The following is a 15,704-nucleotide window of genomic DNA, read 5'->3' on the forward strand; positions in this document are numbered from 1 at the left end:
AGATAAGAATGGTTTTGTTGAAGGCACCAGTTTTGACTTTTTTGTGTGTGTGCAACTTTACTTTTATTGTTTCTTTTTTACCTTTACATATATTTTCATTGTAATATAATAGTGAGTACTGAATAGAGTGTGGAAAATAATAGATAGGGCAAAGGAGAAAAAGGAAATTATTTTTAATCTCACCAGCATACCCATTTCACTAAATGAAGCATGTTTCCCTAGTCTTTTCCATAAAATTATTATATTCTACAGAAGTTACACCATCCTGCTTTTTTGAATGTTACATTATAAAGACTTTCTTTTCAGATATTGTCAAATATTCATCAAAAGAACATTCTGAATGGCTGTGTAATACTCATATACAATTATATACCTGTATTTCATCATTTCTAATTCTCTAACTTTATGCCACTTGGAATGGCCTGAATTCTTTCCTTTTTTGTACCATAAATACCTGTTTAGTATTATAAATAGTGCTTAAATTTCACATCACATTTATGTAAATTTTCATTTAAATTTCTGATTATTTCCTTGTGGTGGATTCCTAGAAGCAAAATTACTGGGTCATTGAATGTACTTGTTTTTAAAGTTTTAGTAGACATTGCCAAAATATTTTCCATAAATTTAGAACTAACCGATACTCTTCCAGCAAAGTAGGAGTTGGGCCAAATCCTCAAAGCCTCTGCGACATTGATTGTTTTGTCATTCTTTGATATTTTTGTAGGCAAAGGAATATAATTAAAAACCCACATCTTGATTCAATTTGCATTTCTTTGGTTACTACTGAACTTGCATTTTTACGTGTATTTACTTCTGTTATACATCACTTATTGGGAATAGAAATATCTCTACTACTATGGAGACTCTAGATAATGTTTGGTAATGGAACCACCCGGAATGCAGGGTCATCATTTGGATAATGACTGAGATGCTCCATTTTCCAGTGCGCTAAGAGAGCGCTCTCTGATCGAAGGAAGGTAAGGTACTGAGAAGTACGTTGCACTGACTGGGTTCTAATTCTGATTCTGACTAGCCTTTGAAATGCCCATCAAACCACTGTGAGCTTCAATTTCCTCATTTAAAAGACAGTGGAATTTCACTCAATGATTTATTTGTCCTGTTATAGCCCTTAATATCAAAATTTTGAGTAGTACAGAAACACTAATAAAAATCGGTGTTATTTTTCATAAAATAAAATATTCTAGCAGTATTATGAGTTCTCAACATTTTCGTTTTGAGATGGCTTCAAAGATAAGATTAGAAATTATTAATTTAAACATCTGTGGCAACGAACCCATTATATAATAGGGTGTCAGTGCAAAGATTACATCCATATAATTGTAAGTTGTTATTTTGGGAGTGCAGCCACTTCTTTCATGTCATATTGTTGCTGGTGAATGTGGGGTTCTTGTGGTGTCGTGAGGAAAAGCATTTCCAGGGACCTACAGAGAGGATGATTTGTTTGGGAGGCAAAATTAAAGGAGTTCCTTAGTATCCCATCTCTGTACGTCTTGCCATGGAAAATCAGGGCCAGAAGTAGAGTCGATGTCCAGAGAGCCTGTGCCATATTAAAGCTTAGTTCAGTCCAGCATCCGGCTAGCTTAGCTTGTGTTCCCAGCTCCAGCCCCTTGTGCTGCTGTACACAGGCTCCTGCTTGGCGCCTGCATTTGGAGTCTATGCAGCCAGACGCCACACAGCTGCTAAAGCCACGTGGCTATGGACAGAGAACAAGCTAACGCATGGGGCTTTGTTCTCCTGGGGTTTTAACAGGAACTTTTTCAAATTAACCAATTAGCTTCCCAAACTTTAATGGGCTTGCATTGGCTCCTCCCCTCTAGCCAATGATCTTTTTCCCAGGTTAGACTGACAGGCCTCTATGGCAAGTACCTTCCCTGCACCATTTTGACTTTATTTCGTATGTGTTTACCTCCCCCTTTGTACTAGCCCTTCCTACAGTGATCTGTAGTGATTTCAGAGAGAGGAAGGGAGAGGGAGAGAGAGAGAGAGAAACATCAATGATGAGAGTCATTGATCAGCTGCCTCCTGCAGGCCCCCGACTGAGGATCGAGCCCGCAACCCGGGCATGTGTCCTGACTGGGAATCGAACCTCGATCTCCTGGATCCTAGGTGGATGCTCAGCCACTGAGCCATGCCCAGCCGGGCAACAATACATTTTAGTGTCTTCTAATAAAAAAAATATAAATCACATCCTATCATTCTCACCCTCCTCAAATGCTGTACTACTCATTGTCTATACACTATCTTTTTTAGTCAGTTGCTGTCTTATACAATTCTCATCCATTTCTGTGGCTTCATTTACTTTCTTTATTTAGTTTCTTAAGAAATATTTAGGCTCGTCCGGCCAGACATGGCTCAGCGGTTGAGCGTCAACCTAGGATCCAGGCAATCGGGGTTTGATTCCTGGTCAGGGCACATGCCCAGGTTGTGGGCTCGATCCCCGGTTGGGGGCGTGCAGGAGGCAGCCGATCAATGACTCTTTCATCATTGATGCTTCTATCTCTCTCTCCCTCTCCTTTCCTCCCTCTCAAATCAATAAAGATATATATTTCAAAAAAAGAAAGAAAGAAATATTTAGGCTCATGGAGTCCCAGTAATGGCCTCCGTGCAATTACCATGAGTGAGGGGTACTCCCAAGTCATGAAATTTCTTTTGATTTCTGGTGTAATGTACATTTCAAAATTATTTGTTGGATGGCTCATCCACTGAATACTCATAATATAACATAGGCTAAGCGTATTCTATGACACACAAAATTGTTTTGTAAATATGTAATAAATGATGGATGGCCTTTCCTTCCAACCAGCTTCTTCTAGCCTTCTGTTAATAGTATTAATGGTCTTCTACAACTAGGCCTCTTTTTGTATTAGTAACACAGACACCAAAAATTGCAATACAGCAACAATATTGAGGTTTAATAAAATTTACAGTCTTTTTTAGACATTATTATTACATTTGACCTTCACAACCCCATGGTGAATTTGGGATTCTGATTTTTATTTCACAGGTGAGGAAAGAGAAGTAAATGATGCTAAGGGTGTTTCTTTACAGATATAAATATTTAGGTACAGATTTTTAAAAACCCAAATCTTTAGATTGAGAATTGCTAATTATTTCACTGCATCACACTTTCTTCTAATAAATTTTCATTAGTAAGCTTAAATTTACAAGTGAATTTTATCTCTTGAATTTTATCAAATGATGAAACTATTACTAAGTATTTGAAATGAAAACACAAAGCTGAGTTTATTGTTTATTTAAATAAGAGGAAACTATGCTGGTCTACCACAGTCTCTCAAAATAGAATGTTCTTTGGTTTTGGGGGGAAACCCAGAGATCAAGAGATCTGTGAACATTCCGAGTTGTATGTTGATATCACATTTAGAAGCATGTTTGGTTACTCAGTTGAGACCACTGTTAATTGGTTTATAGTAGACAATTAGATAGCATGAGCAGGGTAGGAATAATAGGCCGGGTATGAAATGTCACCAGGACAGAAAGCCCCTGGTGCCTAGCAGTGGACAATTGTAGGGTGGGACCTCCCCCCAGGTGACCTTTTCTTCTCCCCCTAGCATATTGCTGGGCATGTGGTTTAGATTCCCTGACATTTCATATTGCTGGTTATGAGGTTTGTACCCTCCCCTGACTTTTCCTCCCTACCTTGTCCCTAGTCATGTGTTAGCCCCCCTTAGGGGAGGAACAAGGGCCGGAGCATAGCCTCATATGACTCCCATACAAGCCCTTGCATGACCACTCCCTTAAGCATTAAGCCCTCAGGACGATGAGGTTCTGGCCTGCATCAAGTAATCTTAAGAACAAAGCTTTGGGTCTGCTGACCACAGTCAGAATTTTGTTCAAACTAGGGATAACATATAGGCCTCAGTTGTGTTTTAGCTCCAGGCCCAGAAAAAAAGCAAGGCCAGGCAGGGCAACACCATGGCTGACATTAGGACCAGCTGCTATGACTAATGACCTGCCCTGGCACTGACTAATCAGTAGAGACCACGAACCTGAAAGGACGCACCTGGGAAGCTGATGAATATTCCATTGAGATCCTCCCCTGAGACCTCCCCTGAGATTCCTGCATTTAGAGAGTGGATAAAAACTCTCAAGATGGAGGACCCAGCACATGCTCTTTCTCTCTCTGGCACACACTGTGCCTTTCCCTTTCTCCTTCCCCAGGTGCATTCGCTATGCCTTTCTTTCTCCTCTGTAACTTGTTTTCTGAGCCCACGCAGCCCATCTGGCTCACTTCTTCCATAGTTCACTTGTACATCTGTGACTTTCTAAATAAACTTTTGCTTGTATTTGAGGCTTGACTCTGAATCCTTTTTTAGCCAGAACTCAAATACTGAGGTTGTTGAACCAAGGTCTAACTCCACCTATAACACCTGGTGCCATTTCTCTGCTAACAGGTTTTTAAACAGATATGTTTTTATTGATTTCAGAGAGAGGAAGGGAGAGGGAGAGAGAGGGTAACATCTGTGAGAGAGAAACATCAATCGGCTGCCTCCTTCACGCCCCCTACTAGGGATCAAGCCTGCAACCCGGGCATGTGCCCTGACCGGGAATCGAACTAATGACCTCTCGGTGCACAGGAGGATGCCCAACCAACGGAGCCACATCTGCCAGGGCTCTCTGCTAACAGGTTTGAATTCAGATTTTTGTTCATTGGAGTGACTGGCAGGAGTGTTCACTCCTGATTGACAGACTTTCCTTAGGGAGGGGCTGCCACTCGGGGAAGCACGATCAAGACCATGTAGGCAGGTAACTGGTAATTGATTAAAGGAGATAGAAAGTTGTGTTGGTGGCTCCCTGTTCCCTTGGCTATAGAATGAACAGTTTTTCCCTCCATCTCCATTTCCTCCTCAGCTTATTGACTTTCGTACTCTCCGGGCTTAGGATAGCTTTCATACGTAGGCGTTTCCAAAACCTGTGGAGTGATTTGAACATTGAAGTCGTTTGGGGCCTGTCTTAGCATTTCTGGCGTGCCCCCTCTTGCTTTCATCACACAGTGGGTTTTAGTTCTCTCACGCTCCCTGTCTGGATTGGGGCCTAGCTTCCCACTTCCCTGCAGTTCTGTTCTCCGCGAATCCATTCTGCACTTAACAGTTTTCCTTTACAGAAATTTAAATGTTGTTGCAGTCTTTCTCAGAGGTGGTTAGTTACTCTCCAACCTATTGAACTAAGGCCGAAGTTTCTCGTGTGCTGTCCATGACCTCTCCCTGTTCCACACACAGTCTACCCGTTATTACCACTCTCCCCCGCCCTGTAGCTCAGACATCCGAAGGGCCATGTCTAATCCGTTCCTGCCTCTGCACTTTTGCTCATGCTTTCCCACTGCCTGCAAAACCTTTTCCCTTTCTCATTTCCAGATAATGAAATTCTATCCATGCTTATTTCGGTTTCCTATTCATAAAGAATTTTCTGGTCCCCCAGTAATGTAGGATTTCTTCCCCTTTCTGAACATATTAAAGCACTTGCTTGTGCCAGTTGGGGAAATACATTTTACATTTTGTTTAACAATGCAATTATTTTGTACTTCATTATTTATTTTTTTAGTCCAGGTTGTGAGCAGAATCCATGGATTCTCTATCTTGTTAATCTCCTGGATAACCTATCAAAATATTTCAAATCTTTAGTAACTATATATTCAAGGACATCAACATATTTTAGAATATCTAAATTCCTTTCTTTAAAAGAAATACTGGATTCTACCTACTGGTACAGCTGAATCCTGCACAACCTCAGAGGTAGGATGGTAAGAGATTAGGGCAAAAATGTCAGTAGTTTGGCCAAATAGTGCATATTTATTATAATGATTGATATTTATGACTATTCGCTTTCATGCACAAGATGTTTTATGTGGCTAAAACGTGTTATAGCCCTGGCCGGTGTGACTCAGTTGATTGAGCGTCGTCCCATGCACTGTAAGTTTGTGGTTCAGCCCTGGTCAGGACACAGCTGGGCGTGTAGGAAGCAGCCCATTGATGTTTCACTCTCACATCGGTGATTCTTTCTCTCTCTCATTCCCCCCATCTCCCTTCCTCTCTCTCTCAAAATAAATTTTAAAAGTGTATTATAATTTTAGATGTTTGCCTGGGGCAATAGATATAATACTTGACCTATTTTACCTTTATTTTTTTAAATCATGGTATAAATTTGGAGCCAAACATATGTGTACATGCCTATGTATAATGTAGCAGTAAATAGTCTCAGATCAACCTTCTTTAATTCATTGCCTTTCTCCCAGCATGGTTTTATTTAATACATGGAAAAGCACAATTCTAAATTATGCTCATCACACATAAAACTGACTAGTTACTAGTGACAAGGAAGAAAACATTCTGGAGTTTCAAAATACAGTGAAAACTATAGTATCCACCATACAGTGGACACTTGAAAAAGAATTATCAAACGAAGGGGAGATTTTAGGCTTCAGAATTTCAAAACCAAGTTAGTAAGATTTTTTAGAAAGACAACTCACATGCAGAAAGTAGTTTTTAGCTCTTCCGTAAAAAATACTTGCAAGAAAATTAACTTCGCGTATGTAGGTTAATAATTAAATTATAATAAGGAGCAGGGAATATGTATTATATAGTTTCATACCTCTCAGCCTTGTGCATTTAAGTGTCCAGTAAGTGTCTTTTGAAAAAAATGAGTGAACCAGTCAAATGGTAGATGGTATTACAGTCTGCTTCCCTGTAATTTTTTTGACCCTCCTGCTCAAAGTGTGGTTGTCAAGCCAGCAGCTTCAGCCTCGCCTAGGGGCTTGTTGGAAATGCAGAGCCTCGGGCTCCGCCCCTGACCTACCGAATAGGACTCTGATTTTAAAAAAGTCCCCAGGTGATTCATGTGCGCATTAAAAATGGAGAAGTACTGTATTATACTATGGATAGAAGCAGACCAAGGAGCATTACTTAACTTTTCCCTCCTCTGTAACTCTTTTAAAAAATACTTTAAAAAGAGTTCTGATTAATCATGTTCCCGCTACTTGGGAAGAGATGTTCAACCTCATTTTATGCTAGTGGACTTGAGATTTTTTTACTCATAATCAGAACACCTGTCCAGAATATACATATTTAATTTAAAACATATCTTTTAATGTTAGCTAAGCTAAGATAAATTTATGGCAAGGAAAATTCCTGGCACACTGCTGCAAGGTTGCCTTGGCCGCCTACCAAGATTTATGTTTTAACACTTCTAGGATTAATGATATACTTCACGTAAAGGATTATTTTTACATCTTGGTTCCCTGGAATGAGCTCAGTGGGTAAATTGTAATGCCAAGTAGCAAAAGAACCTTTCGAAGGAGCTGCCACTTATCGTGTTATTACAAATTATTATTGACTTTAAATACTGTGTTTCTTTCATTCCCTGGATGTGGCAAAGGACATAATGTCAGATCAACTTTTTGTGAAGGACTTTTAAATTTATTTCCAAAGTCTGGGAAGGAAAGCAACATGTGACCTTAACAGATGCGCTGTAATGATTACAAATATGTTTAATGTATTTAAGGAATATTAAAAATCATTATACATATGGTATATTGCGGTTTTATTTTATGTTTATTGTGAAAATGCATGTTTCATTTCAACACAGAGACGTATTTTGCCCTTTACATACTTAATCAGCAGAAAATTGACTAGGGAAGTGTAAGCTTTCTTTACCGGAAGCCAAAGCTTTAAGCTCTTTTGGTTTAATTACCAATGCACCATTTTAATTGACATGTTAATATAACTTTCCATGGAAAGGACTATATAATCTATTTTTTTTTTCTTACCTAATGGGAACCACTCTCTTCGATGGGCTAGTTTGGTGATTTGACTTAGGAAAAAGCATCACAGAATGAAGTTTTTATGTGAGTAAGGAAAAGAAATGAACTTTAGCGCTCATTTCGTTGGTCTGCCAAATTGGAAGGACATTTTAGGCCTGATTATCATGTTCTAATTAGTCTCTGGAGGATATTCATGGGCAATCGAGTGCTCATTAATCTGTCTTCTTCCTGTAACATTGATTTGTTCATTCCCCTTTTAGAGACTCAAATATAGAAACCAAAAATTGATGTGTGGTGTTAATGTGCTTACAGATGTTGCTACCGCTTATCCAGATAAGAAGTCCATCTTAATGTACATCACATCACTCTTTCAAGTTTTGCCTCAACAAGTGAGCATTGAAGCCATCCAGGAAGTGGAAATGCTGCCAAAGCCAGCCAGAGTTACCAGAGAAGAACATTTTCAGTTACATCATCAAATGCACTATTCTCAACAGGTAAAGTGTCAAAAAGACAACTAATATCCAAGATGTTTTCTATTTTATATGCAATTTTAGGTATCATACCAATATGCATATATAAATCTATTATATCTATGGATATGTGCACACATATATGTATACATAGTATATGTAATACACAAATATATTATTTGTATACATAGCATAATATGTGTGCATGTATATATATGTATGTGTGTGTATATATATTATTCTATGTATATGTACACATACATTTATGTAAAGGGTGGAGGGAGGCAGGGAGGGGGGGAGGGAGAGACTGACTGTAATCCTTTAAAATTGTATCTAATATCATGGACTGTAATATTGTTTTCAAAGAACATTGTTCACATACTCTGCTATCAGTAGGCCTCATATTACAGGAATATGGAACACAGAATATAATTTATTTTCAATGTGTAAAATGAGATAAAAGATAGGCTCATATACACATTAAATTTTCTGTCAACTGGAGCAGAGAGCAAAGAATTAGAGCAAGAATGAAGGCAAGTACTCTATTGAATAATTCTTATTTTTAGTGGCAACCTGCTGATGTATTGACAAATTTTGATTATTCGAAGTAACATTTTTGCTAAGATAAATTATTTTAAATATTGTAAATAAAAATTAAACGGAGACTACATATGAAAAAGATTTTTATTGTATCATTGTACAGAACCCTGTGGGATTCTTCCATTATGTGGCTTGTTCTGGCTCCCAGCAGTGGATACTTGGGGTGTTTTCTTGTACTTTTTTTAACACAAACAATGATGAGAAATCTGTTAGCTAAATTTCTGCTGGAGGCGTGGAAAGCTCTTAGGCCTAATTTTCTCACTCTACTGAGCTAGTTCTATATTTAGCTTATGAAAGCTTCAGTCCTTTCCAGGGTATTGACCTGATGAATTCTGGTTTTGCTTACTTTGGCTTCAGAGAAAATTGCTTCTGCTTGCCTGTTTTTGCCAGATTGAAGATCACGGTTCCATATTAGTGCCGGGGTCGTGTCAGTGTGCAGTCCTGTGGGTAAATCCCACCCTCGTACCTTCCCTGATTACCTGCCCTCCAGCATGACATTGAGCGTTGAGCGCACCACAAGCCTCAGAGCGTACCACTTTCTAATAGCGCTTTGTATGTGTTTACCATTAAACTTTTCATCTCACTGTTTCCATTTAATATTGGTTTTTCATGTCGTGGAAAGCAGTCCCTTCAGGGTTACTTATAATGTCTCTTCCTCCCCTGTCTCCTCCCCCCTCTCTGCAGATCACAGTCAGTCTAGCACAGGGCTATGAACGAACTCCTTCCTCTCCTAAGCCTCGGTTCAAGAGCTATGCCTACACGCAAGCTGCTTATGTGACCACCTCTGACCCCACACGGAGCCCATTTCCTTCACAGGTCTGTCAACATTTACTCTCTCTTCTACAAACCAAAGAAGTTTTTCATCCAAGAAAATCTAACATGGCTTTTGTTTGTTTGAATTGAGCAATGCCTTTTTCCCCTGTCCATCAAGAGCTGTTGCTTTATTCCCAGTTGTGTTAGTTACTCCCCCACGGTGCTGTTTTGTTATTGCCATTTCTCTAGGGGTTTTTATTTTTGCTTTAATTTTTTATTTATTACTTGTAAAATTTTTCATTTACAGTTGGCATACCATGTTATATTAGTTTCAGGTGTGCAACAGTGATTAGACATACTCCTTACGAAGTACTGTAGGTTTAACATGTTAATTCTTCATGAATGGGGATTCTCATAGTAGTGCTTTGTACTTTTATTGTGTAATTACCTGTAAAGTTCTCTTTTACAAAGGTTACTGATGATGGTTATAAACAATCATTAAGCTCATCAAAGGCTTATAGAGGTAACTTTTGAAAGAATTGGGAAATTGGATAAAATTTACTAGTTACACTATTTGGGGAGATTTTTCTAGATATATGATATGCTAAGGAAATATATAACCTATGTAGATGCCTTTATTATATTTTCATTCTATAAAATATATTTATTTTCTATTTAAAAAACCATAACTGCAACCTTCTTCATATGATTTCTTTTAAGTTGCCTAATTTAAACTTGTACATAATAGGTTCTGTGGTATTTATACAAAAAAGTCACACTGCAACAGGGTCAAAGTCTATGTACTATTTAATACTTTCCACACAAGGAATTTTCTCAGTGGAGTTTTCCACCATTGCAATATTGTAGGAAACCTAAAAATACAAGAAATTATAGCCTTGTATATGTTAGAGTGTGGAAATGAAATGTGCTGGAATTGCTAGATTTGCTAGAATTTCTTTTTAAAAGAAAACTTTATTTTGCTGAGTAGAGCACTTTGAAAAGTTCTTGAGGAAGTGACTTTTATAAAAACTACACTATGAATGGGAATTTAGAAATTATAGACCTTCTCCTTTTGGCAAAATGTATACATTTTTAGAGACTCATTGATTTTTTTTTTAAAGACAGTGTTTGAATAAATCAGTGATTTATTTGGTGCAGTTAATTGATGCATGAAGCTGAAAATTCGTAACACTGAAAGATTCCCCCAGGGAAACATATTTCAGGGCTTAGTTATGCCCTCTCTCCTTGGCTACTTTTCTTGCAAAGCTAAACAAAGGAGACTAGGTGAGAAGATTTGCATGACTCAGCCTTATCTTCTATTAAGTTCCCCTCCACGTTTTCACAAAGCTAATTGTATACAATTGAACAAGAACCTTAATCTGCTTTCTTATTATCAGTAAATACGAATAATTCTGCCACACATTACTGTTACTGCATTCCACGTGTCCACATTATGTGAACTAATAAAATCCTTATAATCCTTATAGAGGTGGGAGGTGCTATTTTATACCTATTTTTGGTTCATATATATCCCCTCTTTCCTTTCTTCCCCTTCCCTTTTCTCCCACCCTCCTTACTCTCCCTGACTCTCTAGGCTCTTCTTAATCACCATCCGCCCATTGAAAACTCTAAGACTTAAAGACTAATTTTGCACATCCTAAAATAAAGGAGCATAAGCCAAGACAAAGAAATAAACTTGCGGGCCCCCCCCCCCCCCCCAATTATCACTTTACTGAGCTGCCTTTTCCAGAAGGTTTTCTCTAATACCTATTCTGGCAGCACATTTTTTTCCTCATTACCACCTCATTAAGGCACTGCTCGGGTATGACTCCTTAATAAAGTAATTATAAATGAACTTAATTTTGCTAAGACTCGATTTTTTTCACTTTACCTTTGTCTAAATGTTACAAAATATCTAATACATCCTAAAATATTCACCAAATTTACTTACCTGTTTTATTTAACATAATCTGTTGAAATGAACCTAATGCTATCTTTTAGAAAAGGCATGATTACAGTGAACAGGGAATGATATATTGTGCCTGTTTCTAAAGGTCACCCATCAGAAGATAATGTTACACATAGTTAGGTTTGATAAGTTTATGTCTTAATTATTTACTAAAAAAATTTTTTTTAAAGAATTATTCAGAGGAGCTGAGCCTATACTGCCCCCTATCGGTTGTATCTGATCCACTTCAAAAGACCCGAAAGGCCTAATTTGATTCCTTTAGATGGTTTCATTCAAGTGTTTACTTGTTGGTTTACAAGGGAGGAAGGGTAAAGTTTTCATAATGGGGAAGATATCTCCTATGGAAAATATAAAATTCATTAATTATCTTGAAAGTTTCCAGTATCTTAGAAACATCAGTTATCCCCATTTGACCCAAACTTCGAAAATCTGATTTATACTCATTGAAGTTTGTGTGAAGCTGTTGAGGTGAAACAATCTGACTTACCCTGGAATCCCTGCCTATAAATGAGATTTTCTCCAAGAACAGATACCACCTGGTGTGAACCCCTAATTTTCCCTCATTGTATCACTTAACTGCCATCTATTCTTGGATGGAGAATATTGTTTTTATAGTTATACTTAATTTGTATTTTTATGACTTCGATCATCTATCTCGTTGTATTCCTAAACTTACATCAAAAATCCCTGAACTCTTTTTCTTTCCTTTTTTTTCAATATGTTTTTATTGATTTCAGAGAGAGGGAGAGAGAGAGATAGAGAGTGACATCAATGATGAGAGAGTCACTGATCGGCTGCCTCCCGCACGCCCTCCATTGGGGATCGAGCCCGCAACCTGGGCATGTGCCCTCACTGGGAATCGAGCGTCGATCTCCTGGATCATAGGTCGATGCTCAACTGCTGAGCCATGCTGGCTGAGCCCCAATCTCTTTCACCCTCAACTTCTCTGTCTCTCCTGGAGCCTACCCTGTCCAAAACCCTTGCAGGCGCTCACACCCATGTGCATGCTGCCTCTCTCCAAACACACCACTTCACTTTATCTTGTTAATGTGCTATTATGTTACTCTTTCTTTCACTTACCACCTTCTGTAGTCCATGATTTATTCATTCATTTATTCAAAAAGTAATTATACTGCCCGGCCGGGCATGGCTCAGCGGTTGAGCATCGACCTAGGATCCAGGCGATCGGGGTTCGATTCCCGGTCAGGGCACATGCCCGGGTTGCGGGCTCCATCCCCATTCGGGGGCCTGCAGGGGCAACTGATCAATGACTCTCTTCATTGAAGTTTCTGTCTCTCTCTGCCTCTCCCTTCCTCTCTCTGAAATCAATAAAATATTTTTAAAAAGACAAAAAAACTTTCTTCAGTTCCTTTTGCCTTTATTACAAGTCTCCTAAATTTCATCAGGAAGCTCCATGATCTATTAACAATTTATATTTTCACATTTATTTCAAACTAGCCTATCTCATGTTTTCTTTGCTCCACCCAAGTTAAATCACTTGCTCTCCTCCATAAGGGCCAAGCAGTTTCTTGTCTTAGCTTTTATGGTTCTCTCAGCCTAGAATGACTTTTGTCTCCTTTTCAAATTGGCCAGTTTAATCCAAATTTCAAGGCCTAACCAGTAAGTGACAGAGCATGGATTCAAGTTCAGATTTATCTAACTCCAAGGTCATGGTCCTTATACTAACACTGAATTTTCTCTACTATAATTCTTATATATAGAATTACTCACACATTTTTGCAATCACTTAACACTTACTTATTAATCACCTATATGTGCCAGGTATTATTATAGGACCAAGTGATATATCAGTAAACAAGTACACAAAATAATTCCTGCTCTGATGGAAGGTATATGCTCATGGGAGAGTCACAATATTAATAAGAGAAATAATGTAAATAAGTAAAATAACATTTCAATTAATATGTAAGTAATATGCACTAAATAAAGTAAAATTTAGTGGTAAGTACTAAAAAGAAAAAAATTAAAGATGAGAATGGAGTACGCGGTACACGGTGGGGAGAAGTTAAAGTCTGAGTTTGGGTTGTCAGAGAAGGACTCACTAAGAAGGTAAATTTTGAGTAAAGACTGGAAGGAGGTGTGGGTATGTAAGGGATACTTGGACTATTCAAGGAAAGTTATAGAGGATGGGCACAGTGCTAGGATATGGTGTCTCAGCTCTAATAGTGGACCAGATGACACAGGGTCTTGAAAGGAATGGTGATGACTTAGGTTTTTATTACCAGTGAATGGAAAGCAATTGGAGGAATGACATAAACTCATATTTTTCAACATGGCTGCTGTGTGGCAAATAGATTATGAAGGGAACAATGGTGGATGCAAGGAGACTAGTTAGAATGCTACTGCAATAATCCAGGCAAGATGTAACAGGTGCTTGCATTTGGATTGTTTCTCTTTTTTTTTTCCAATTTTTTTTATTGTGGTAAACTACACATAATGTAAAATTTACCAGCTTAACCATTTGAAGTGTACAGTTCAGTGGTATTGTGTATGCATAAACTTGTACACTTGTCACCATCATGCACCTCCAGAATTCTTTTCATCTTGCAAAGTGGAAACTCTGTGTCCATTGAACACCACCTCCCCGTGACTCACTCCCTGCAGCCTCTGGGGAGACCACCATTTTACTCTCTCTTTCTGAGTTTGGATTTTTTTTTAAATTCATGTAATATTTGAATCATGAATCATGCAATATTTGTCTTTCTGTGTCGGGCTTATTTCAGTTAGCATAATGTCGTCCCCCCCCCCCCCCAGCTTCATCCACGTTGTCACTAATGGCAGAATTTCCATTTATGGAGGCTGAATAATATTCTGTTGTATGTTTGTACATTTTTGTTACCCATTCATCCATTGGTGGGCATTTACATTGTTTCCGTATTGTGGATGTTGTGAGTAGTGCTGCTGTAAACATGGGATTGCTGATAGCTCTTCGAGAGACTATTTTCATTGCCTTTAGCTATCTACCTAGAAGTTGTATTGCTGGATTATATGGTAGTTCTGTTTTTTAATTTTTGAGGAACCTCCATTCTGTTCACCAATGAGCATGATGCATAGTGGTTGAATTCCGGATAGGTTTTGGACAGCCTACAGGATTTGCTAATGCAGTGTGCAATGTGCAATGTGTGTTTGCTGGATTCTTTGCAAATATTTGTGTTTTAAAAAGCCAAAGAGGAGGGATCAAACTTCTAGGAGGCATTAAGCATAAACCATAAGTAAACTAGTAGCCTATGAAATATGCATGAAACCCATGAGTTAAATTTAGCTGGTGAGGAAGCAAATAGTCTGTGAGACATACGCAGAGGTCAAAATGTGTGAGAAGTATAGAGGGTAACTTAGCCTATTACACATGTTAAAAATAGATGGGATAGATACTGGCATACACATGAGTGTTACTTATGAATAGAAAGAGATGAAAAGACCAAATCCTAAGGTATGATCATATCACCTCTGGGCTGATAGCTGTCCCATTCCTGAATTGGCCACCCAGTAGTGATACTGTGGTCTCTTTATGGTCTCCTAAGCGCTCTACATAAAAAAAGCAAATAAATCCCATAGCTTTTTAGTAAGCTAACTGATGAGCTACAACTATAGGCCAGGTATTCGCGTCCCTGCATCTCTCCAGTAGAGCAAATGTACATGGTAGCCTTGGGCACCTGCTGTCTGTTGCCCCCTTGCTCAAGAATCTCCTCTGGTTCGGCCCACGTCATCCGCAGCGAAGGCTGATACAACAAAGTGTATGAACATTGTACAATCCAAGATTTAAATAGTGTGATCCTTCTAATAGTTTGACTTTATCCTAATTGGTTTACCTTCATATCTGTTTCACCTTGCATCTCGCCATATATTTTAAATTTATTTATTTTTTAAATTAAATTTATTGGGGTGACATCAGTTAATAATAACATTATATAAGTTTCAGGTGTATATCTTTACACTATGACATCTGTATACTCTATTGTGTGCCCACCACCCAAAGTGTAGTCTCCTTCCATCACCATATATTTGACCCCCTTTCCCTCGTTTTACCCACCCCCTACTTTCTCCTCTGGTAACCACCATTCTGTTGTCTATGAGTTTTTTTAATTTGTTTTGTTCG

General features: G+C 38.4%; 1 protein-coding gene across 1 annotated transcript in view; it reads left to right on the forward strand.

Moving 5' to 3' along the window:
* The window catches only part of DMD (dystrophin), a 1,831,916-nt gene that overhangs the window by 453,884 nt on the left and 1,362,328 nt on the right, over positions 1–15,704 (forward strand). Inside the window, exons 8-9 of the mRNA XM_087813416.1 lie at positions 8,108–8,289; positions 9,550–9,681. Coding sequence (XP_087669542.1) covers positions 8,108–8,289; positions 9,550–9,681 — 314 coding nt within the window. The remainder of the gene's footprint in view (positions 1–8,107; positions 8,290–9,549; positions 9,682–15,704) is intronic.

Source organism: Miniopterus natalensis, chromosome X (genome assembly GCF_054644295.1).
Source record: "Miniopterus natalensis isolate mMinNat1 chromosome X, mMinNat1.hap1, whole genome shotgun sequence".
Taxonomy (NCBI): Eukaryota; Metazoa; Chordata; class Mammalia; order Chiroptera; family Miniopteridae; genus Miniopterus; species Miniopterus natalensis.